Source organism: Pogona vitticeps, chromosome 4 (genome assembly GCF_051106095.1).
Source record: "Pogona vitticeps strain Pit_001003342236 chromosome 4, PviZW2.1, whole genome shotgun sequence".
In the NCBI taxonomy this organism is placed as follows: domain Eukaryota; kingdom Metazoa; phylum Chordata; class Lepidosauria; order Squamata; family Agamidae; genus Pogona; species Pogona vitticeps.
This window is the reverse complement of record NC_135786.1, coordinates 230547255-230573197: the sequence shown is the minus strand read 5'-3', so window position 1 is coordinate 230573197 and position 25943 is coordinate 230547255. Positions and strand designations below refer to the sequence as shown.

General features: G+C 42.7%; 1 protein-coding gene across 1 annotated transcript in view; it reads right to left on the bottom strand.

The window, feature by feature from the left end:
• Nucleotides 1-705: 705 nt before the first annotated feature.
• The window catches only part of TG (thyroglobulin), a 162476-nt gene continuing 137238 nt past the window's right edge, over nucleotides 706-25943 (bottom strand). Inside the window, exons 42-48 of the mRNA XM_078393094.1 lie at nucleotides 25700-25864; nucleotides 24855-25022; nucleotides 19718-19899; nucleotides 15024-15131; nucleotides 5894-6034; nucleotides 2130-2323; nucleotides 706-1083 (exon numbers count right to left, since the gene is read on the bottom strand). Coding sequence (XP_078249220.1) covers nucleotides 977-1083; nucleotides 2130-2323; nucleotides 5894-6034; nucleotides 15024-15131; nucleotides 19718-19899; nucleotides 24855-25022; nucleotides 25700-25864 — 1065 coding nt within the window. The 3' untranslated portion in view covers nucleotides 706-976. The remainder of the gene's footprint in view (nucleotides 1084-2129; nucleotides 2324-5893; nucleotides 6035-15023; nucleotides 15132-19717; nucleotides 19900-24854; nucleotides 25023-25699; nucleotides 25865-25943) is intronic.

Genomic DNA, 25943 nt, shown 5'->3' with positions numbered 1-25943 from the left:
ACATCTGCAAGCGGGATCTGAATGCCTTAGGAATGGACCTCAACAGTTGGGAAACCCTGACATCTGAGCGTTCAGCCTGGAGGCAGGCAGTGCATCATGGCCTCTCCCAATTTGAAGAGACCCTTGTCCAGCAGGCCGAGGCAAAGAGGCAGTCATGAAAGCAACAATATCAGGGAGCTGGACAGGGGACAGATTGTATTTGTCTTCATTATGGAAGGGATTGTCACTCTCGAATTGGCCTTCTCAGCCACACTAGACACTGTTCCAAGTCATCCATACAGAGCACGTTACCATCATCTCTCGAGGCTGAAGGATGGCTAATCCCAATAAGAGGATTCAAACTAGCTCTTCAGTTTGTATACAGACATAATTCCAAGTGTTGATCAGCGGGGCCAGTTTATGAAGGGAATTGCCAACTCTTGTATCGGAGCTTTGAAAAATTACTTCGGAGGATTACAATTCCCAGAAGGATGTGCGGCCACCACCTGTACCACCTGGTGGATTGTGGGCCAGACTTTGCTAGCGTAGTCTGAGGGATGAGGAGAGTTACAATCCAACCACATTCAGAGAGCTATACATTTCCTATCCGTTCTGTGGGTGCCGAATTGATTCCAGATTAAGCCAAGCAGAATTTGCCCACAAATAAAGGTGACTCAGGCAGCTGACAGGTGGAACACTTTCAGAAGTGTACAAAACACTGGTCTCTTTTTGGAAAATGTGTTGACATTTTATTGTGCGCTATGTTTACAATCTGATACACAGATATAGGATATGTTTAATTCAATTAGGTGGCATAGATAATTTTGGTTTATATATCACTTTGGATACAGCTTGTCTTGTGTAACACCAACCGTAGCAGACATTACAGTAATCTAGTATGGGTGCATCGTTATGATAAAGCAAAAGGATTCTCCCACTCAGACACAGCGTCCAGATTTCTTCCAGTTAGTTCCAAAGCAGACCGAAGCATGAGGCTCTATTTACTGTAGGCCACTTTATCTTCTACCAGCGTCATCTGAGTTGTTTCAGAAACAGCTGTAGATTCCCTGGTGGGCCTTCCGATGACAGGCTCCCCTCTTCTGCCTGAAAGCAAAACCCAAAGAAGATGTATCACACTAAGGAAGGCTTAGGCAAGCACTAATTTCTTATTGAAGCGACAGCCTCCACCCAATAGGCTTCACTAATTATTCTCTCACGTTAGTCTGTTAAGCAGCTGTCTGGGAATGCTGCAGCAGATGAATTCTTATTTAATAGCCTGCCTGCAGATTCCACGGCTGTGAGACGATAGATGGTTTCATGTTAATTCAATTAGCCGCGACTGTGTTGGCAGCAAGTTTCAAGCAAAACATGCCCCTCCAGTAAACACTAAGAATGTGATTTCTTATATGAAAGGAATTCTTATATGAAAGTATATTTATAATATCCTAGAGAACCTTTTGGGTTTTAACAGCTTGCTTTTTAGTTGTTGGTTTTTTCAATGCAGCAAACTGTTTGTCTTTAACTAAACTTTGTGGGCACGATCCACCGCCTCTCATGCTCATTGGCCCACGAAAGAGAATTCATAGAAGGGATGTTATCTCTGATGAAGAGCTGTGTGACATATTAACCCTCGTGGCATAGTGGTTAAACTGCTTTACTGCAGCCAAAACTCACAACTTGAGTTCAATCCCAGGTAGCCAGCTCAGGGTTCACTCAGCCTTCCGTCCTTCCCAAGTTGGTAAATTGAATAACCAGCATGCTGGCACAGGGGGGCAAGGAGTGCTATAAATGCCATGGGGTAGTATATAAGCAGCACACTTTGCTTTGCTTCTCCCCCCACTAATAGGATCCAAGGTAATGAATAACATGTCCATCAGCCAAAATTAAATAGCTCAATTAAAAATAAAAACAATCACCATGTGACTAAGAGTAGGAGCAAAAGAATCCTTAAAGCAGCAAGATGAAGATTGTGTTTTGGAGGATATATTTGGCAGATAGATAAGATTAAACCCCCTTCCTCAAGTAAATGGACAGAATTCCCCTACATCAGTACACTTCAAATGACTACTGTTTCATAAGCTCTGTAGAAAAAAGAGGAAGACAGACAGACAGAGATGGAGGGAGGGACGGACGGCAGGTCATGAACTTACAACTTATTGAAGCTTTGAGTGGTTTGATATAATCAGACCAAAATGAACATTCAGCTTTCTTCAGCGCTTTACGGTTCTCTAAGGAAGCAGTAAATTCCTTATAATTATCTCCGCCAGCGTCTGCTCGAAACATGGGCCAGGGCGATGAAATTCCTGTCACTGCTCTGGAGAATTTATAAGGACCGTTGGGGTTTCTAAGAAAAGGAACAGAAATGTCTTACGATTCATTCTCCAAGTTTTGTAGTACTCACAGCTCACAAAACAGGCATGAAGATGCAAGCAGATGAATGTGCATTTCTTCTTTTCTATGCCATGCTCGGGAACACAATTTTTTTTATTTGAGCTTCAGAGGCATCCATTTTTGTATCATAGATGAGCCCATGCAAATAAGTCAAAGGCAGAAGGATGTTATGAAAAAAAAGTTAACTTCAAAGAGACTGGCTCTAACAGTAATTATCAGCAGTGATAACTAAACAGAACCTCCATGTGCTCCTACAGTATATCCTAAAATACCACGTGCTACATCAGGTACAAGCAATGGGAAAAGGCACCACTTACATGTTTGGGTGAGACATTCCAGACTAACTTCATTGGCTTTTGTGGAACACTGGGCTAGATGGGATGTGGCTTGATCCAAGAAAGACATTCTTATGCTTTATTAAACATAAGTTCTTTGGTCTTGTGTAGAGATGGGCATGACTTAAGTCATGCCTTTTGCTGAGCATGAACTCCCTCCATTCCTCAGCCAGATGCACCACTTGCAATCCATTGTGTGCCACTGGGGTCCTCCTCCTCAAGCAGCTGCCCCATCTGAGCGGGAGCTCCGGCTGCCCTTCCCTGCCTTCTCTGGCAGCCAACCACTCAACGGCTACACAGGGAGAATATCTGTCCTGCCTCTTCACCTGAGTGGTCAGTTGCCAGACGAGGTGGGGAAGGGCAGCCGTAGCTCTTGCCCAGACTGGGCAGCTGCTTGAGGAGGAGGTCCGCAATGGATTGTGAGTGGGGCAGCCAGCTGGGTAGTGGTGGAGGGAAACACACAGAGGGCTTCATATGAAGAGGCGAGACTTCAGTGGTGTCAAGTGTTCTGCCTTTGGTTTTGCGCATTACAATACAGTGGGGTCTCTACTTAAGAAATTAATCCGTATTGGAAGGTGGTTCTCAAGTTGAAAAGTTCTTATGTTGAATCTGCATTTCCCATAGGAATGCATTGAAAACCATTTAATCCATATCTGCTCTTTTCCGTCCATAGAAACTACAGTGGAACCTCTACTTAAGAACTTAATCCGTTTTGGAATGGTGTTCTTAAGTTGAAACGTTCTTAAGTTGAAGCAAAATTTCCCATAGGAATGGACTGAAAACCAATTAATCCGTTCTGGCTGTTTTTTTGTTATGTAGAGGTGTGTTCGTACATTGAAGCATTAGTTCCCATAGGAACTAATGCAAAGCTGGTTAATATGTACTCTACCACTAGGGGGAGAATGTTTTTAACCTAAGATGACCTAAGGTTAAAAAAAGAGCAGGAAAGGTTTTTTTCCTGTTCTTATCTTGGATTTCTGTTCTCAAGTAGAAGCAAAATTTAGCAAATGGAGCTGTTCTTAAGTTGGATTGTTCTTAAGTAGGGACGTTCTTAAGTAGAGACCCCACTGTAACTGTATGCAATTATTGCAATAATAGATTCACAAGGATTTCTCAGGTGGGTGAAGAGATTCTGGTTGTCTCAAGAACTTCTAGCAGACCCATCTCTGAGATGGTTCTGGTCCAATCCTTTCAGCCACAAAGCAATACAAAAGTCCAGAGTTGTTCCAGAGAAAGCCTGCATGAAGTGGGTCAAGCAATGACTGATAGCATGATCTCAGTTGACCACATGATACTGGTTACTTAGCTGGACTCAACTCATGCACACTAGGATTATGCAACTGCAAGTAAATTCAAAAGCATGGCTCGCCATTGGCATGGCGTTCAAAGTAATTTCTGCAGAACACTATGCATTGGTTTCCATCCTTGGGTCCCTAGATATTCTTGGACTACAACTCCTACAAATCCTGACCAGCACAGCTAGTGGTGAAGGCTTCTGGGAGCTTTAGTGTAAGAACATCTGGTGAGAACCACCACGAAAAAGAATCCTGGCATAAACTATTCTTGCATGCACAACAGCAGGCTAGACAGCTTTGGAAAAGGGTAGAAATCCCTTCATTGGAATAAAATTCCCCCAGTCTTCATCAGCAACATTAAATAGCTTGTGACTAGGATGCCCAATCTGGGGGTGAGCCCTCCCTGCCAAAAGCTCCAGTTTAAGCAAACCTGTCTCAATGGACTTTGAAAATGAGCTGTCTCACATCATTTCTAGGTGACCTGAGAGATAGCTTGCACAGCCACATGTGCATTATGCTATGGGAAGCTTGGCCATAGAAAATCTTCAAAAATGTCAGCCTATTTAACAACTATCCTAAGTACTGAGAAGAGGATACAGACCTGAATGCAATTCTCAGCATGCTTAGGGGAGAGCTTCAGAAATCAATAACATTTAAGATGCAATTACACTGGATGTTATTCACAACCTATATTATGTTTGAAACGGCAGTCAGTGTTCACACAAGGGCTGTAAATTGGTTCAGGGGTTCATCCTTCATACTGGATGTGATGTGAGTTACATCCCAGTCCACAGATCCCCTCCTTTCATTCATTCCTCTTGTCTCACCTCTGCTAATCCTTCCTTCCTTTGGTCCCACCTCTGCTGATATGATGCGGAACTGGTGGGGTTGTAAATATGGGAAATAATAATAATGATGATGACCTAGTTGTAAGTTGATTAGGTGATTTATTGCTAATATCTCATAAATGGAGAAATAAAAGAAAAATTCTGAGGATAATCAGGGGCATTTTCCCTCAGTCCTCAACATCACGCCCCAACTGCCTATGTCACAGAAAAACCATCTACAGACCTGTCCCCTGTTTTTAAAAGAACATATAACAACTAACCATATGGGAAAAAGCTTGTCTGAATCATTCTGGCTTGAAAAAGTAGGAGCCCCCCAGCAATAGCAGGAAAAAAAACTGCTTTGGGAACAAACAAAAAAAAAGGCTGGAGTGATTCGAATCAGCCTTTGTGTCATGTGGTCAGTTAAATGCTTTGGATTCACCCATTTAATAAATGGAGCAAATCTTGCAGTATTTGACCATGTAGTTGCAGCCTTAGTCACAGCTACCAGTAGATCTACTCTGATTATAATGAAGTGTGAATCATGAACATGAATTCATGAATTTGATCATGACAAAGACCAAATTTTAAATTGAACTAGAGGTCTGTCCTGTCTGTATGTTTAGTTTTTATAAACATAATCTTTCACTTTATTACATTCTGTTATATGCCATCACTCAGAACCGACCTATAGTGACTCTAATAAGGTTTTCAAGGTAAGTGAGGTATATAAGGAATGGTTTTACTAACTTCACCCTCCTGAGTTTGCATGGCCAAATGGAGAGTCAAACCCAGGTCTCCAGAATCTTAGTCCATCACTCTGCCCACTACACCACACTGGATATCCTTAATTTTATTACATGGAGACATATGCTATGTCTGAGCACCAACCTGCTCAGAATATTTCTTTCCGATTTCCTAAAGCTTTCATCTCCTTAGCCAGGAGCTTATTGTGGGCCACAAAGATGCTGTTAAGTCAAGGGAGTTTAGAAGCTTGGTTGTGCATGCAAAGCTCATTGTGCAAACATCTGGATAACAGCCAACAGAAGCACGTTTAAGTACCCACCCAGATTTTACAAAATTGGCCAGATATTGCATGATGGCTAAGGAGAGCATCTTCTCTTCTTGAGGATATCGCTGCTGATACTGGGGATGGAAAGGCAGCCCAAATGCATACTGAACATCCGGCAGGAACTCCTGGCTCGAGCTGAAAGCAGAATAAAGAGAGAGACCAAGAAAGAATGTAAAGAAACATTTCCACAGTCCATTTATTGCACAGAAGAGGCTTAAGAAAGACTACATTGAACTGTAGCTATAAAAGGAGATGAAGGGAAATAGAATTCACATAAATTTAACAAGACACCTTCAGGAAAGTGACAAGGAATGTGGTTAAAAAGGGAGCAATTATTGCTACAGGTCTCTGTCTGTGGAATTACACATATGGAACATTTCTGTGAAATGTTAAAGGAACACATATCTAGGCTGCAAAGTATTTTGCATGAGCCCAGGACTGTGTGATAGTGTTAGAATCCATTCACTAGTTGTTAGGATCAGAGGAAGCTGTCATAATGTTCCCCCTCACACAGTGGCCACAACTACATGCCCAAAGTAACTTTTGTTACTTCATATGATGTAAGCCCTTGTTGTTGTTGTTTAGTTGTTAAGTCATGACTCCATGGACCAGAGCACGCCAGGCCCTCCTGTCTTCCACTGCCTCCCGGAGTTGTGTCAAATTCATGTTGGTAGCTTCGATGACACTGTCCAACAATCTCATCCTCTATCGTCCCCTTCTCCTCCTGTCTTCACACTTTCCCAACATCAGGGTCTTTTCCAGGGAGTCTTCTCTTCTCAAGAGATGGCCAAAGTATTGGAGACTCAGCTTCAGGATCTGTCCTTCCAGTCAGCACTTGGGGTTGCTTTCCTTCAGAATGGATAGGTTTGTTCTCCTTGCAGTCCAGGGGATTCTCAAGAGCCTCCTCCAGCACCACAATTCAAAAGCATCCATTCTTCGGCGGTCACCCTTCTTTATGGTCCAGCTCTCACTTCCATGCATCGCTACCAGAAAAGATGTAAGCCCTACTGCACTTTAAAATGGTGGCCAATGTGTACTATTTTAAACTGCAATAGATCCTTTTCTGTAGTCAGCTGGGTGAGACAGCTTATCCAGAGGACTACAGAAAAAGGAGCAAACCATTGAGGCACAAATCCCCCATGAACAAGACTCCTGATCTATGACCATTCTTCAGAGAAAAGACAATCCATTTGCTACCTAGTTCTCCTATTCAGACAGACACTTTCCATATGTGGAGAACAAGACATGGAGCAGAACTTTACCATTCTTCATATATTTAAATTAACCTATGTTTGAGTTCCTGGTGTCTTTCTTTGTCCTTGGTTGTTCTTCAGCTCAGATTTTGATCTGCTCCTCAGCCTTTCTCCTAGTTTGTCCTGAAATCCTGATTAGTCTCTTCTTCTTGCTGGCTAGGACCACAGCTTTTGATCCCCACCAGTTCCTGGTGGGAATCAAAAGCTCACCTCAGGTCGCTTCCCACAGCTAAACCCCACCATTCATATTCTGCATGTTAACATTGTCCACCAGCAGTGGTATCCACACCATCCATGAAGGGAAGAGGGGGGAAAATCACACTTTTCAAAATATAACCCTGACAATCTCTTTGTGTTTGGGTGAAAAGTTGCTGATAGAAAAGAATAGAAAAAGACTCAGCTTCTAGGATTTGGTAGTAAGCACAAGAGGGGATCCTGTAGACCATCTTAACTGCTGCCATTGGTGTTGTCAACAGTCTGGCTGCCTGTTGCCATGTCAAGCTTGACATCCTGTTTCCTGCTGGCAAAGCAGGCACAATATTGTACAGCAATACTGGGCCAGTTCTTGGCTTTTTAAATTGTGGGTACAGAAGCACAAAAACCTACATTCACAAATCAGAGGTTTTTTTTTAAAAGAATTGAATGTTTTGAAGAATTCACAGCATGAAAAATTTACTCTTTAAGATTATAGTTCCCAGAATTTTTAGCCAACACATGATCACTAGGAGGTTCCAGAAGATGTAGTTCAAACAAGCCATCTTTCTGAACTCTGCCCCCATTTTGACACCTACCCTGACAGATAAAGAGGAAGAACTTGCTCAGTCCTGCTTTCATAACCTAGAGATGATACTGTATATCCACACAAGCATTTCCCGTAAGCATGTAAGACCACTTTGGCCTTTCTCTCCTTCAGCCCATCCTAAAACCTCCATAATGCCTTGCCATCTGGAAAAGGAATTGTTTAGCAACAGTTGACAAAACAGACAAGACAGAGCGGAAGCAAGATTAAAGCATATTTTTTCCATCTCTGAATGTTTAGACAGGGATTAAGGTGGATGAGAGCTGGATGATTTTGCTTTAACAATAATGTGCTTACTGTGTTTTTCCTCCCCCCTCCCCAACATTATGCTTGTCATAAATGTTGCTTCAATAAAGAGGGAGTGATCTGGGAAACAGACCCCTTGGCGATGAGGCAGTAAAGTTCAACCACAGTGTAACTCCATGCAGCAAAATAAAAGCAAGGGAGATGTCATAAGTACTAGTTATGACCTATAAATCGTAAAACAAATTGAATCCAAACTATTTAAAGGACTATATTTCCACTGGGTTGTAAGATGCTTTCAGTTTCATCATCCTTAAATCTGCTAAGGACTCAAGGAAGGGCCTTCTTGGTGGCTGCTCCAAGGATGTAATAATAGACGTTGTACTTTGTCTTTCTTATCATGACATGCTTTCAAATGTCCTTTAAATTATAGTAATCAGGCATTCGTTTTGATATGATAACGTATTTGATATTGATCAGCTTCTGTTTACTTCCAGATTTGCTCTTCAAAGACACACTACTCCTTTGCCTGGAGGCTCCGTTCTCAGGAATGGGAACATTTATGAAGGAAACCCCAATGCCAGCAACAATAATTGCACCAACTACAGTAACAGCAGCAAAAACAAGAACTTCATGACAAAGTGCTATGGAGGGAGCAGGCCTCTGAAATCAAGCCATGAGGAATTATTTCCTTTTCCACATATTTGCATCCAATCAAAAATCTCACATATGAAGCATTAAGATCACAGGCAAATGACCATATAAAGAAAGGGCTTTTTGCTCCCTTCGCGAGCTCTGCTTTCATGACATTACTTCATCCTGGGAATTATTATCTGGCTATGAGTGGTCAGCGGTTTCAATGAATAAATTGAGGTCCCTTCTTAACTAGATTTTTTTTTCTTCTTTCCCACAAAATGTTTCCAAACCTCATTGTCTAATATTGCATGACCTCACCTTCATTTTCTGAATTTTAGCTGTCCTTGTGAATAGTTTTGGTTTTAGTTCCTCAGTCATGGTGGAATGATATAAACAGATACAAGTGACGAAGTGGCTTGAAAGCAATGAGACATTGCTTTGCAGACATGCATTTTGGAGGTTTTTTTTTTAAACAAACCAAAATGCAACCATAATTTTTGTAATAGCTAAAAATGAGTAAGAATAATAGCTGAAGTGTAATTATGGGCTCTGCTATAGGCATCATTATTATTATTTATTATTATTTATTTATTTTATTTATTCGATTTTTACCCTGCCCCTCTAGACAGTCTACTCGGGGCGGCTTACATAGGTTAAAACACATCGAAATAACATATATAAAAATACAATTCTTACAATTAATTCTAAACAACACATTTCCAAGATGGCAGGACTCAAGAAAAGGGGGGGAAATCACTTAATTGGTTGGAGGGAAAGCCTGTTTAAATAACCAAGTTTTTAACTGGCTTTTGAAAATGCCCAGCGAGGGTGCCAGCCGAATTTCAGTAGGGAGAGTGTTCCACAGCCGAGGGGCCACCGCCGAGAAGGCCCGGTTTCTTGTTTTTTCCTTCTGGGCCTCCCTCAGCGTCAGACCCCTCAGCCGTCCTTGCTGGCTATGTCGGGTGATTCGAGTAGATCTGGGTGGGAGAAGATGATCTGCCAAATATTGAGGTCCCAAACTGTTTAGGACTTTATATGTAATCATTAACACTTTTAAGTTGATGTGGAAACGGATGGGCAACCAGTGCAAGGCAGCCAGAGTGGGGGAGATGTGTTGGTATTTTCTCACCCCACTAAGAAGCCTGGCTGCCGCATTCTGGACCATCTGGAGTTTCCGCATCATCCTCGAAGGCGTTACAATTGTCTAATCTCGAGATTACGAGCGCATGGACTAGAGTAGTGAGGGGCCCCCCCATCGAGATATGGACGCAGCTGGGCAATCTGCCATAGATGAAAATAGGCAGAGCGAACCACGGACACCACCTGGCTTTCCATGGTAAGCGCCGGGTCCAGATGTATCCCCAAGCTGCGGACCTCACTCTTTGCAGTAAAGGTTGTCCCCCCCCCCAAAAAAAGAAAGGGAGTCACCTATACCGCTAATGGAAGGGCCACCCACCTTCAAGACCTCCATCTTGTCCAGGTTCATTTGTCTAGTGTCCTTAAAATAAAATCAATACTGTATTTTGAAGTCTAAGGGTGAATATTTGCTCCACCTCCGTGAAGTGAGTGACTAAACCTGGAATCAGCCTGAGAAGCCACACTGTGAATATTTGGTTATCTTTCATCAAAGTTTTTTGTTTATTATATTTTCACCCTGCCTTTCTTGGAATCGTCATAGATAACAAGCTGAATATGAGCCAACAGTGTGATGTGGCTACAGAAAAGGCAAATGTTATTTTAGGCTGCATTGATAGAAGTATTGTCTCCAAATTACGGGAGGTACTGGTTCCCCTTGATTTGGCACTGGTTACGCCTCACCTTGAGTATTGGGTTCAGTTCTGAACACCTCACTTCAAGAAGAATGCTGACAAATTGGAACAAGTTTAGAGAAGGGCAACGAGGATGATCAGGAGGCTGGAAACAAAGCCCTATGAAGAACGACTGAAAGAATTGGGCATGTTTAGCCTTAAGAAAAGAAGACAGAGGGGAGATCAGATAGCACTTTTCAAATTCTTGAAAGGTAATCATACAGAGGAGGGGCTGGATCTGTTCTTGATCATCCCAGAGTGTAGGACACGTAAAATGGGCTCAAATTACAGGACTCCAGATTTTCAGTTTGATTTCAAGAAAAACTTCCTAACTATTAGAGCAGTACAGCAATGGAACAAATTACTTAGGAAGGTGGTGAGTAGTCCAACACTGGAGGCATTCAAGAGAAATTTAGACAACCATCTGCCAGATCTGCTTTGATTTGTATTCCTGCATTGAGCAGGGGCCATTGGATTCAATAGCCTCATAGGCCCATTCCAACTTCTATGATTATCCTTCAAAAGGACTCAAGGTGACTTACATTATTAATATGCAATATTTAAACAAACAGTAAGTATTCAAAGGTGGCTTACATCACTAAATGATGTCATCTTTCCATTGGGCACAATGAGTGCACAATGTTGGCTTGCATCATTAAAAGACAATATTTAATGCTCCAAAAAGTAAGTATTCAAAGGTGGCTTACATCACTAAATGATGTTATCTGTCCATTTTTCATTATGTTTCTGCTTCTTCTTCTTTTTAAAAAATCTTTTGTGTGTTCTGGGATTTTTATGTTTTCTCTGACTTAGGCACAAAAAAAATTACTGCTTTCAAAAGACCAGACAAAAATTGTAGACTATGAAAAGTTTAAGCTTTTCTTGTCACTCGCTGTACCATGCTACTACAAGAGGGAAGGAAGAGGCCCCAAAAGTTTTCAGCTCTGAAAGGAAGTATTTAGCAAACATATTCCGGGAAATCCTTGATTTCAGCTGCCTGATTTCCGACCCAAAAGGTTACAAAGTTTAGCCATCTGTTTTGCTGTTGATAGCCAGGCCACGGGAGCATACACACAAGAGACCCTGTGCTTTTCCTCCATTAAAATAAAATATGTGGATGGAATTTATTTGATATCCTTTGAAGGAAGCTCTATGTAGCATATTGGCCAAGTTTCCTGGGTCATATATTAGGCAAATGATACGCAGAAAGCAAGAAATCCTCTCCGTTTCCTGAGCTGCACAGCTTTGGATTTGAGAATGAGATGTCAGGAGAACATCCTGAGCTAACAAGATGCTCGGGGGCAAATGCAGGATCAGCAGTTTTTATTGAGGTTGGGCCTGGATGTCTGGCAACTTGGAATCCTTCTTTTTATACAGAGATGCAGATGGGAGCCCAATTCTTGCGAACACTACATAGATTCACAAGTACCTTCACAATCTTAGAAATGCAGAGCTAGAAGGGACCCTGTAGAACAGTGGTCCCCAACCTTGGGCCTCCAGATGTTCTTGGACTTCAACTCCTAGAAATCCTCACCAGCGGAGGTGGTGGTGAAGGCTTCTGGGAGTTGTAGTCCAAGAACATCTGGAGGCCCAAGGTTGGGGACCACTGCTATAGATCACTGAGTCCAGCCCTTGTTAAAGAGGCACAGAATTCTTTGGTGAACAAGCAAGAACGTACCAAAAGATAGGCAGCCTGTTTGATGATAGACTAGATGAATATCTGTATGGAAATGGGAAGGGCTCTGTCTTGCCTTTGAAGAATATATTGGGCGGACACCCTATGTGAAGCCACTGGTGTACAGATGCACATGAGGTCCTTGACAGGACTATATTTGTAGACACTATTAAGCTACTCCAGACCAGCTTGGCCAAGAGCTGCAAATTTGTGCTGAGTAAAAATGCATGGAAATGCTCTAATATTCTTCGGGCGTGAAAGGCTACAACAGAAGGAGGTTTCCCCATCCCTTTCCTGCCATGGTATTGCTCTGGAGGTGAGGGCAGCTTTTGGCTTCTTGGAGCCCCAACTTCAGCTGATTTCCTTCCATTAAGTTGTCCATAAGGAAGTCGGGAAGAATGTACAGTCATGCTTGGTAGGAGAAAGACTGTAGCTCATGGGAACAGCACATGCTTTCCACACCAAGAGTCCTGGCTTTCAGATGTTTTGCAGTCTCCAGATGGGGCTGCTAAAGACTGGAGAGCCACTGCCTGTCATTGTGCACAGTCCTGACTGAAGTCCAGGGATGACGGGCTGTTTCCTGTAAGTGCAAAAGCTGGATACAGTTGAGCTTCTGGGGAGATCGTTGGTTGACCTTCAGCTGTACGAAGCAGGTCAGTGCAGTGCTGGAGCAGTTGCATCCATCATTGAAAATAAGTGGAATTTAGGGAAGGGCTCAAAGCAGAAATAAATATAGGATGAAAAAGCATCTATGGCTTCATAGATGCTAAAAACTAGCAATTCCACCTCAGAGATGCTTGAGTTGTAGATTTCCTGGACTAGATGATCTTTGGAGTCCTTTCCAAGTTATATAGTTCTATGATCCTATGATTCAAGGGCTATGATAATACATCTGAGGGCCAATATCACCTATGATTTTAGGTAAGCCGCAGGAAAGAAGTGGGAAATTTAAGAATTATTTTACATGCAAGTAATAAGGGGAATGGACATGAGGATGGCTTTCTTCTGCTCAGTTATTTTCACTCTGGTTTTAACCGAGTTGTCCCAGGTACCCAGGTTATGGCCTGATGGACATGGGGGAAAAAAAGGTGATGGAAACTTCACTTTTTGGGGGATGAGAACTCCTGGATTTCCCGCGGGTTCTGGGAGTTGGGTCTTTTTCTTATTCTTCCTCTCCTAGCAGAAGATGAACATCATCACAGCTAGACTGTCAGCTCTGAAAAATGATGCTGTGTTTTACCAAACTAAATTCCCAAGCTTTTTCAGCTAGCATACTCTTCTACTCCCTACAATCCTTTCCCCCATTTATTTGACTTTGTATGATCAGCTGTAACAGCCTAGTGCAGTGGCTCCCAAATGGGTAACCCAGGTATTCTTAGACTGCAACTCCCAGAAACCCCAGCCAACACAGCCGGTGGTGAATGTTTATGGGAACTGCAGTCCGAGAACACCTGGGTTACCGGGTTGGGAACCACTGCACCACCCACTCTCTTGCTTTCCATGTCCAAAGTATTCTAGCTTTCTGCATTTAATGTGTCTTATGTTTTTTTCCCCTTGGGCTCCATGATCACTGCAAATGGTGACACCAACCACAAAATTAAAAGACACCTGCTTCTCAGGAGGAAAGCAATGACAAACCTAGACAGCATCTTAAAAAGCACAGACATCACCTTGCCAACAAAGGTCCACATAGTCAAAGCTATGGTTTTTCCAGTAGCGATGTATAGAAGCGAGAGCTGGACCATAATGGTGGCTGACCACTGAAGAATTGATGCTTTTGAATTGTGGTGCTGGAGGAGACTCTTGAGAGTCTCCTGGACTGCAAGGAGAACTAACCTATCAATTCTGAAGGAAATCAACCCTGAGTAGTGCCTGGAAGGACAGATCCTGAAGCTGAGGCTCCAATACTTTGGCCATCTCATGAGAAGAGAAGACTCCCTGGAAAAGACCCTGATGTTGGGAAAGTGTGAAGGTAAGAGGAGAAGGGGACGACAGAGGATGAGATGGCTGGACAGTGTCATTGAAGCGACCAACATAAATTTGACCAAGCTCCGGGAGGCAGTGGAAGACAGGAGGGCCTGGTGTGCTCTGGTCCATGGGGTCACGAAGAGTCACAACTTAATGACTAAACAACATTTTTTATCTTTCTTCATTTTAGCCCTAGGATTTCTTCATTAGTCACTTATCTAAGAAAGTCTCAGGATCCTGCAATAAATCCACATGTCCAAAGCCACCCACTCGATGGCAGTGCTGCAGAAATCCCTACCCCGCCTCCGCGTCTGAGTGGGTGAGTTGTGGAGAAGACAGAAGAGGGAAGAGCCAGCTGCAAAAGTGGCCAGTCGCACGGGTGAGGCACGAAGGCACGCATCACGCAAGGAATGGGTAAGTGTGCAGGGGAGAAGGGAGGGAGAGGGGGCAACTGTGGTGACGAACTGGGCCAGGCCTCCGAACCAAGGTCTGTGCCCATCTCTATACTTGATTGATCATGTTAAAGCCTGCAGTTCCATTCCACAGTAAAACTGAGACTACAAAGCACCATATGGCATGCTTTCCCAAAGCGAATTGGTCACAGATTATGTTCCACATCTGTTTTTCAGTTGTAACCCAAAACAGGACATTTAAAAAACTCTGAGCTCGTCTTGAATCAAACTCTTGTCTTCGTCAGAACCAATTTGCAAATGAGATTGATTAACTCTGCTTGTTCTCTTACCTGCTCAGGGAATTGCTCTCTGGCACATGGTACATGAAGACGTTTCCTCTGCCGTTACTCGCCCAGTGCCTGGCCATTTCTATTGTGGGACAAATGATGAAGTGGTCCCTGAAAAGAGCAGAGAAGGCAACATTAAGGTCTACAATCTATAATTGCGTGCCAGAAGGAAAAGCATTCTTCTTTATAGTGGACAGTTAGAGCAAAACTCAATGTAAAATAATCTTCAGACAAAGGCTGCTCAACACACATGCTTTCATTTTGAAGGGAATGAAGTCCAGTGGCTTTTGAGGAAACTGAGAGGTTTGTGGGAAGTTGTTACCTGGAAGTCCAGAAGGAGAAGATGAATCATGGAGCAGTAGCGTCTCTAGAATTTGCTCACTCAATCAACACTGTTGATTTTGCCTTGTGATCTGCTGTAGATACACCAAGGGAACGCTTGATGTTCCTTTTGAAACTTTGCTTTTCTGGACGATGTGCAAATCCAGCATGCAAGAAGATGCTCGAGAATTTCCCAAAGCATCCTGCTCAGTGCAGGATTTATAAAGGAGGATTCAGCCACACCAACCCTGACAGATAACTAACTTGTTCTCTTACCTGCTGTCTGCTTAAATACTGTATTAAATACTGTCTCTCCTTAAATACTGTACTCCCTCTAAAATGGAGAGTTGGGGGAGTCTTTGTGAAGAGAAGTTGCGAAACAATGGGGAATTAAAGAGGTGAAGCAACTCCACCTTCCTTCCATGCAGGGACTCTGTTATATAGCTTTATGTGCAAACCTGTTGTTTATAATTTATTCTTATTTATTAGTTGCCTTTATATCCTGCCTTTCCTCCAGTGAGCTTAAGAGGATATAGTGTACATGGTTCTCCTCCCCTGATTTATCTTCACAACACCACTGTGAGAGTAGTAGGTCAGAGAGCTGGCATCTCAGATTGCTGCATTCAGAACAAGAAAGATTTGCGATCCACTCAGGTATATCCACTGGGAAATCTTTGGTCATTCTTTATAACAGCCCCCCCCCCGAAATCTGGTGCCACCCTTGATCTATTGCTGGACAGCCCCCATATGCCCCATGCTGCATGCAAGTGATCGGAATTATAGCCCACCAGAAATTGGAGGACTCCAGGTTGCTGAAAGCACTTTTTCCTTGATAGATGTGGAACCTAGCACTGTGGCTATTTTGAAAAGATGTCTTCCAACCACCAAACCGTCTCTTTCCTGCAAATTACTGAGAAATTGTTTTAGCTCTAAAAATTCACCTTCGGCAGAGACCGCAAAAGCCACAGGGCCGACTGGCCACCCCAGGACGGTTAGCACTTACAAAAATCTCTTTCCATTTTTACACTTTACATATATGCACTTTCTTCAGGGCTAAGCTTAACCAAGCACAAGATGTGTTGAAGTCAAAGTGGACTGGAGATTTGCAGGTCTTCCAAGAAAGGTCTGGAAGTCATACACACACCTCAGAAGCTATATATTTCTCCGCTGATTTTGTTGATCGGCAGAAAGAGTACGTTAATAGCTACTGTGATTCTGTTTTAAGGAAAGGAGTGGCAATATTTTAAAAATTATAGGGTGCCAACACAGTGGCATCAACTGAATCTGCTCAGGTATGAAGAGGACAATTACAAATCTAAGAATAGTAAGTTATGAGGGGAGAGTGCTTCTCATTTTGACGGCCTCAGTGTCTGGGTATTGATAGTCTTTCTCCTTAATTCATCCAAGGCAACATTCTATATTCTGTGGTCACTCAGGTTCAAGCTACATTTGAAATTAGGTTATTATTTTTTTTACCTGTGGAAAAATGGCTGATGGAAAAAGCACGAAAGCACGAATCTTCCCTCACCCTCCACAGCTTGCATATTAGCCTGCTTTGCTTGTGATTGGTCACCAGACGGTAAACACAGGCCTTCCTATGCGAGTCCGACTGTTCTGACACACAGCTCAGAGGATCTCCTATCTCTGGTCCACCAATGTGCTTTCAGCTTCTAACAATGGGCTTTCTGGATTGTATAGTTCAATATTTATACATATGAACCTAAAATTTGCCTCAGTGTTCTCTTCATCCTTAGCATGCAGCTGATAGCTGTGTTTATATGTTCGCTCCAATATTTCTCCTGCCTTCCACAAAATGTGAGTCATGCTCAGACACATGGGACTTTGGATGTTGTGGTTCACCTCTTTGTTTGAGGCAAAGGGGGAAGCCAGAATAGGAGAAAGAGCTAAACAACCACTGCCCAGCTGTATGTGGGATGCAGACATTCTTTAATGTGGGTGACAAAGATTCCCAGCATCCTAGTTGCTTTTCCATACAGAAGGGAAAAAAATAAACTGCAGAGAAAGAAGAGAAGCTAATATCTGGGAATGTAAGTTTATGTTGGTTTGTTATCATCAGCCCATATGGTGAACTAGTCACATTTAAACCTATTGTAAACACATAGGAGTATCCAAAGAAAATGGGAGGAAATTTCTCCTAAACCACAAAATACAATATATGGGGGTTTACAGTATAAACTGAGTCAAACTTCTTTCTTATAGTTTATAAGCCCATCTGAGATTTTCAGAAGGACCACAGCCCATAATTTTAAAATGATCTTTTCATATATTTTTCCAAGGCGTCTCATTCCATACATCTTTCCTCTTTTTGTACAACTTGGCACACGTATGTAGACCAAAATAAGCTGCCAAACTCAAAGCTCTCCCCTGAATGTTGACATAAATTTGCTTGCTTTCCTGCCCCACCCCCTGGTGGCGGCAGCCAATGAGGTGATCCAGTGGGCGGGAGCAAAACGCATCCCCACCAACCACAAAAAAAGATGAGTTCATATTTCTGAGACAGTAGAAGGGGAAAACCTGCCAGTTTGTCGTTGTCCATCCACGATTTAATTTACAAAAGGAATTTCATGCTGATTGCTAATTCACTGGAGAACCTGTATAGAATAACACTCATATCAACCTGTATATTTGGTAAACACAGGTAACTAGACTTTGGAGGCATCTGCAAGGCTCACCCCAAAAGCACCGTCTTATAGAAATGGGGCAAGGGGCATGATTATTTTTTAAAAATGAAATTACAGTAAAACCCCCATAGCCATTGGGGATTGGTTCCAAGTATCCCCTGTGGATACTGAAAACTGTGGATAATAGCAATGGATGGGTGGGCGGACGGACGGACCGACGGACCGACGGACGGACCGACGGGCGGGCGGGCGGACGGACGGACGGACGGACGGACGGAGAGATAGATAGATAGATAGATAGATAGATAGATAGATAGATAGATAGATAGATAGATAGATAGATAGATAGATAGATAGATAGATAGATAGATAGATAGATAGATAGATAGATAGATAGATAGATAGATAGATAGATAGATAGATAGATAGATAGATAGATAGATAGCATGGTAAAAATTATTTTTACATGCATTATGCATTACCAGAACTGGCCACTTAAAGGTGCCAGAGATCATGCTATATATTCTTCACTAACAAGTATTCATCTGTGTTATGATGATTCAATAACACAGTCTCTGGCTCCTTCTAGTATTCTGGTAATATATGTGAAAACAATTTTTTCCAGGATTTCTTTCTTTTAATATTTCCAAACCATGGATAAGTGAAAGAGTGGATCGTGATCCCATGGATGAGAGGATCCTTCTGTATTTTCAAACCTTAGTGTGGGGGGGTGGGACCAAGAAGGTCCTGGAAACAATGCAAAAGTGCTCCCTGTTCCTCTAAGAAGAGCACAAGGAGACTTTCTGAACCATGAAAAAAAAATGATATATTTTTTTGAAAATTTAGGAGTTCGTGGTGGCTCAGGGAAGGAATCGGCATACGGACCAGCCCTGTTGTAGATATGTCACCCTAAGTAATTTTTGGCTGGCTAGATATCTCAGTGGTCTAGGTACCTGGCTGCGGAGCCTGAGGCTGGGAGTTTGATCCCCCCAATTTGCCTCCTCCTACACGTAGAGGCAGCCTGTGTAGCCTTGGGTGAACTGTACAATTCCAGGTTGCCCCTAGAGGAAAGGAATGGTAAAGCACTTCCGTACCTGGAAAACCCTGGGGGGGGGGGGGGAAAGGATCAGCACAAATCAGAATTGACTTGATGGCTTATGATTATTAAGAAATGGGTTTTGGCTTGCTGCTGATTATTTGTCACACACTCTTGAAGCAGAATTTGTGAGAATGTGCTTTTTGGAGAAAACTCTGTATCCTAGAATCCTAGAGGCCATGTGGACCTGGGATAAGGGCTTGAGTCGCTGTCGTCTAAACACCCCCTCGACTTTGGCCAGTTATGCTCCCAAGACACTAGCTTGCAACCACAAGGAAAGTGGAAGTCCATGTGAAAGGGGAACCAGCCATGTGCCAAATCACATGCAAAACAGCTGATGTGGGTTTTTTTTAAAAAAATACTTTAAAGTACAAAGAAAGAAATAATTGCTAAAACAGAGATACCATAGATCTGAACACAAAGTTGTAATATTGCAAAAGCAAAGGAAAACAAAAGGAAAAAGAAGAAGAAGGGGGGAAGCAGAGAGAAAGAAATAGCAAAACAGCAGATGTGAGGTGACAGAAAGGATAAAGTTAGCAACACAGTGATATAGGATGCAGACTAACCAGAATATTCCCTGAATTTATTTTTTAAAAACACATGTTAACCAACAAAAATGACACAGAAGCCTTCCTTACCGAGTGGCATTTTCCAAGGCCCTGGAGAACGAAGCATATTCGGTTGATGAGTGCTGTAGAGAGTAAAACCAGGTAGTTGCAGCTTGTGCAACAGGATTTGCATCTTCTCCCCCCAGTGAGTTTTGGAGAGCCTGGTAGAAAGCTGTTTTGCTGTTAGCACGCCCTTGGCTTTCTTCAAATTGCTGATTGGGAAAGAAAATGCAGAAGCCTCGTTGACACAGAGAAAAATTTAAATGCCAAATTTATTTTAATTTAATCTTTGCACTGAGGCCCAAACCACTCAGAATGCTGAGCTCATATTGAGGAGATGACCAAACATTTTCCTTTCAGGTATGCAGTTCCTTCAGAGCTTCTTGCCCAAGTTTGCAGACTTGCAGACAAACCCTATGTTTACATCGTAATGACCAAATGTAATTCGAAAGCAAGATAAAAGAAACCCCATAATACACAGAATTGGAAAAGTTCGTGCTGCCAGAATTTTTTAAAATTAAATCATATTAGGGAGAATGGATAGTAAATGTAGACCTGATCCTCTGATCTGGTTTGATCCTGTCACGTGCAGCCCACAACAGTTCTTTGTTTCCTAAACACTAAAAGTGCGCAAAAGACACATTGGCGAACATAGTGCCATGTCTCAAATTTTATATGCATGGATTTCTCTGCTGATGTTCAGCATATTTATTACAGAATATTTCAAAGAATATTCACTTCTTTGGAGTAGTAAAAGAAAAAAAGTGTGCAAACTGTTAACTAAGATTAAAATCATCCCCCCTAGTGTATTCCTGATTATTGTGTTAAGGGCATGAAAGCTGGTCTGTGAAAAAAGTTGTCAGGGGGAAAAAAACCTGATTTGCTTGAAATAGGGTGATGGAGGAGAACTTTCGTGGATACCTTAGACAGCCAGAAAGACAAAACAAGGGGGTCCTAGAGCAAATCAAGCCTGAACTCTCTCTGGATGAAAAACGATGAAACTGAAACTATCTCACTTTGGTCATATCACAAGAAGGCAAGATCCTCTGGAAAAGACTGTAATGACTCACTGGTTACAATATTAATCAAGTTTGTTGTACCCAATAAGCAGCCTGATGAATTGATGATGCCCATGATGGAGGGACAATTCCTGAAGCTGAGGCTCCAATACTTTGGCCATCTCATGAGAAGAGAAGACTCCCTGGAAAAGACCTTGATGTTGGGAAAGAGTGAGGGCAAGAGGAGAAGGGGACGAGATAGTTGGACATCAAAGCGACCAACCTGAATTTGACCCAACTCTGGGAGGCAGTGGAAGACAGGAGGGCCTGGCATGCTCTGGTCCATGGGGTCACGAAGAGTTGGACACGACTTAATGACTAAACAACAACAACAACAAGCAGCAGCAGAAGGTATGGGGTTGATGAGAAGTTGGGAGCCAGATCTAAAGGAAACCAGTTTATCTCTCCCGTGTTAAAACCAAATGGCTACCCAAGATTCTCAGAACACTGAGCTAGTCTCTTAGAACTGATGTTTTTCCCTTTGAAAAAAGATACTTTGGAACACATGTACCTATAGAATTCATCGTAGATGCCCAGCGTATAAACGGGTGGCTGGAGTCTGCAGGGAGCCAAATAAGCTCTAGTCAAAACTCTTCGGGGGGGGGGGGGGGCCTACACATGGTGAATGAATGAGTCAGAGATGCAGCCAGCGATGCTGAAAGGATGTCAACCATCCACTCCCGTTCTCAGGGCAGCCAAGACTTTGAGGAGAATTTTTCTTGTCTTTTCTTTTCTGGCCCACATTTTGTCTTTGGAATATATTTCCTTTACCTTCTGTTTTTAATGTCTCGGTTTCTCCCACCCCCGAACTGGATGGAATTAGTTCCTGAAAAAAATGTGTAAGTTGAGCACTGGGCCCTTTTCTTGGCTGAAGAATAAGGTTACTAGCTCAGAAAACCTGAGCCAACTCATTACAACCTTTCCAACTTATTCTTTAGGCTGACATTTAAAAATAAACCACCTTGATTTCTTATCATCGTCCTGCCTCAGAGAAAACAGATCTCTTGATTTCTACGCTCAACGTTAGCGTCCAAAGCCTGCCTTTGCGCAAAACAGAAGAGCAACTTGCGGTAACTGTATTTTGAATGCTCAGCTGTAAATGGGATCTTACATAGTGCAAGGCCGCTGATGCTTTACCCTAAAAGTGAAAATACAACATCAAAAAAGACAAGAGGATGCTGATTTGCATGATTGAAAGTGCTCCACTTTATAATGACAATAATAGCATGCCACCAAGATTATTCTAGGTAGAGAATACTCAGAAGTGGTTTATCATTCCCGTCTTCTGGGACGGTGCAGTTTACCCACAGCTACACAGGCTAGTTTTTCTTGCAGAAGGCACAGTGGGGAATTGAACTCTGATTCTTTATCCCTTGACAAGACTGGGACTGGAGAATCCTTCAAAGATATAGTACCTAACAGCCATCTATATCCATGAAAAAAAAATATCCCCACACATGGAAAGCTAGCTGGTCAGGAAACAGGTTTCCTTTGAAACTAGTTTTATGTATGCAGGGAATACCTAAGGAAGCATTTCCTGGACTGTCTTCTCATCCTAGAAGAGTAAATTGAGAATCCAGACTAGTTACTTTTGGTCATATTGGTTGGGAGATCCTGGGACCAGGGACCCCACAAAGCAACTTCTTCCAAGTTCTGATCCAGACACATGCCTACCATCTCATCTGGTGTTTGTGAGAATGAGGCCTTATTCTCGATAGGCTGTCTTAGATATGAGGCATCTGGTTTGCATCAGAAAAGCCTGAAAACATTTCCACAATCTAGTGTAAGAAGCAAAACAGAAAGGAAATAGAAGGAAAGGCTACCCAAGAAATAATACAAAAAGGTTTTGCAAAGGTTTCACATGAATTTGCATAGAAACGAGGTAGAAGAAAGGACTCCATTTTTCATCCTGTACTACTCCAGTTTATTCCCCTCTCCCTGCGTTTGTATGAAGAGAGGCAGATGGGGATTCGAGGTCAAACTGGAAGACTAACATTTCCTTACTATGGGACAGACAGAACATGTAATGCAGCCTAGAAGGTCAACATGACCACATGACTACTGTGTGCAGAAACCAACATGTTGGGCTCTGAATAATGTTGTGATATCTGTTATTCACAGCAAGAAGCTGGAAGATGTTAAAAGAGAGGGTTGCTGGTGACATTCTGGAGAAATCATTCTTTTTTGTCTGCTGTTTGAGAAGCAATATCACACAATAAAATTGGTGAGAATCAGCCACATTTCCGCGCAAGGCACCGAGCTGTAAACAGAGCGCAAAGGAATGAAGATAAAAGGAAGATCAACCACAATGCTGATGCAAAAAAGGAAGAGGGACGGATCTTTGCCTGGCTCCTAATACACTTTAGTACATTCACAGACAGTGTGTCTTATGTTATCTTAATAGGAAAAACATGATGTGGTTTCTCTTCTGGTGAAGGTAGGGACTGGTAGTTCCCAAAGCTTGGGTTTCCAGAGATGGCTGGATGTTGTTGGAAAATTCAGTCAGCATGACCGAGAGTCAAGGGTTGTGGGAGAGGTTGGCCAATACTATCTAAAGATTCAAATTTGAGAACAGCTGGTACCCTGCTTCCCTGAAAATAAGATCTAACCTGAAAATAAACCCTAATATGATTTTTCAGGATGCTCATAATATAAGCCCTACCCCCAAAATAAGCCCCAGTTAAGTGAAACCCCTCCCTCCACCCTTGTGCAGCAACCAGAAGAAGATGACATGATTGTATTTGAATAAATGTAGATGGTTGTACAGTGGTGCCTCGCAAGACGAATGCCTCGCAGGACGATTAATCCGCAAGATGATTGGTTTTGGCTATCACTGTGGCGCTTTGCAAGACGATGTTTTCTATGGACGATTTGGGCAAGACGATGATTTTTCCCCATTGGAATGCATTAAATAGATTTCAATGCATTCCAATGGGGAACCGCATTTCGCAAGACGATGTTTTCTATGGACGATTTTTGCAAAACGATTTTTCCCATTGGAATGCATTAATTAGATTTCAATGCATTCCAATAGGGAACCATGTTTCATAAGATGATGTTTTCACAAGACGATGCAGAACGAATTAACATCATCTTGCAAGGCACCACTGTACATGAAAAAAACAAAATATCACCTGAAAATAAGTCCTAATGTGGGTTTTTTTTTTTTTGGTTTTTTTTTTTTGAGCAAAAATTAATACAAGACCCTGTCTTATTTTGGGGCAAACACGGTAGAGATGGAACCATGGAGCTTGTAATTTCCATGATCTTGAGAACAGTTCAGGGATCACAGGAAGAGGAGGACATCCTGATAAATTTGTCTGCTTGAATGAGATCAAAACTTCATGCTATCCACAAATGGTGTTTGTGATACCCTGATACTACAAGTGAGGAAGATCTTGGAATTGTAGATCAAAAGTGGAATATGTGCCAACAGGGCATTGTAGCTACAAATAAGGCAAATGCTATTTTAGGATGCATTCAGAAGTATAATCTCCAGATCCCATGAAGTTACTAGTCCCTGCCCTCCCCCATGAGCCACTGTAAGAGCAATAACACATAACACTGTAACTTCACTGCCATGAACATTTGGAAAGGTAGAGTCTAACTAGCAGGCATCAGAGAATGCTACATCACAGTGGCAGTGAGTTTCCCTGACTTCAGAAATTTGACTCCTTTTTCTCTTCCCAAATCCACGTTCCCATTCAACCCCTATGTCCTTTGATGTCAACTCATCCCTTTTCCAGCTTACTACTTCTTCCATACAAGACTGTCCTTCCAGGCAGGGCCAGTTCTACCATTAGGCAGAGTTGGCTTCATAACATTTCAGATGCTGTGTGGCATCAAGCGGGTACTGGAAGAAACCGTTATGTGCCTACCCGGATCAGGTTCTTCCATGTTCTATAAGCAAACCTGACTTAGCAAGGTGGTTTCTTACATTTTGTCAGCAATGAGGGCAAAGAATCGGAAGGAAAAGATATAGTTATATTGTTTATCTCTGATATGTGGTTCTGTGTTTCATCCATTGCTCTCTTATCAAGTCAGACTATTTCCCTGATTCCACAACTAAAGCTCTCAGTCTGTTTTAAACATTGCAATTGTCTCCGTACCTTAATTGCCTTTGCCCGGCTGATCAGACCATCTTGCTGGGCGCTTCCAATGAGAAGATCCATCTCCACAGGCCGAAGGCGTTGCAGAGTGGCTGAGGGAGACTCTTGAAGGTAGGATCCATCCACCACAGGGCCCCAGTACTGAAATGGCCCACTTATAGCAAGGAGCTGCGATAGGAGTAGGGAGATGGTCAATGGTGGGGCAGGGAAGGAAAGACATCGGTGGTGCTACAGCATGGTGAATTAGGACAGAATACAGGAGTCGGCAACTGGCATCGTTCAGTGGTAAAGGTAAAGGTTCCCCTTGACATTTACTCCAGTTGTGTCTGACTCTAGGGCGCGGTGCTCATCCCCGTTTCCAAGCCATAGAGCCAGTGTTTGTCCGAATACAGTTTTCCGTGGTCACGTGGCCAGCACAACTAGACACGCAACGCATTACCTTCCCACTGTGGTGGTACCTATTTATCTACTGCCATTTTTACATGCTTTTGAACTGCTAGGATGGCAGGAACTGGGACAAGCGACGGGAGCTCCCTCCGTCACGTGGATTCGATCTTACGACTTCAGGTCTTCTGACCTTACAGCACAGAGGCTTCTGTGGTTTAATCCACAGCGCCACCACGTCCCTGTCATTCAGTGACAAAGGGCCAAAATATACCAACTCCTAGCTTTCGAATTAGAAGGTTATAACACACTTTCCTTCCAGACACACATTCTGTGTCCCAGAATCCCCTAGCCAGAATGTCCCAATGTGACAAAAATATACTGTATAATGTGTCTGTGTCTTGTGGAGAAAAAACATAACCACTGTGAACAGTGCCCTGCAAAACAAGAAATGGGCGCACCCTGGTTTGTGCATCATTGAGAACTTTGGCAGGCAGCTGGCGCAGGCAGGACATGGTTTCTTCACTGCCATCTGATGGGCAGCCCAATTCACGGGCCAAAACAGCAGCTTGCAGCCGTGCTTTCTCCTTGCTGATTGTTGATGCCGGAGAGAAAGCAGATCCTCCCTAGAAAGAGAAAATGGATTTTTCTTAAGTCCAGTAAGTTATGGATCCACGTGCTTCCCTAAACTGGCTGCTATCATTG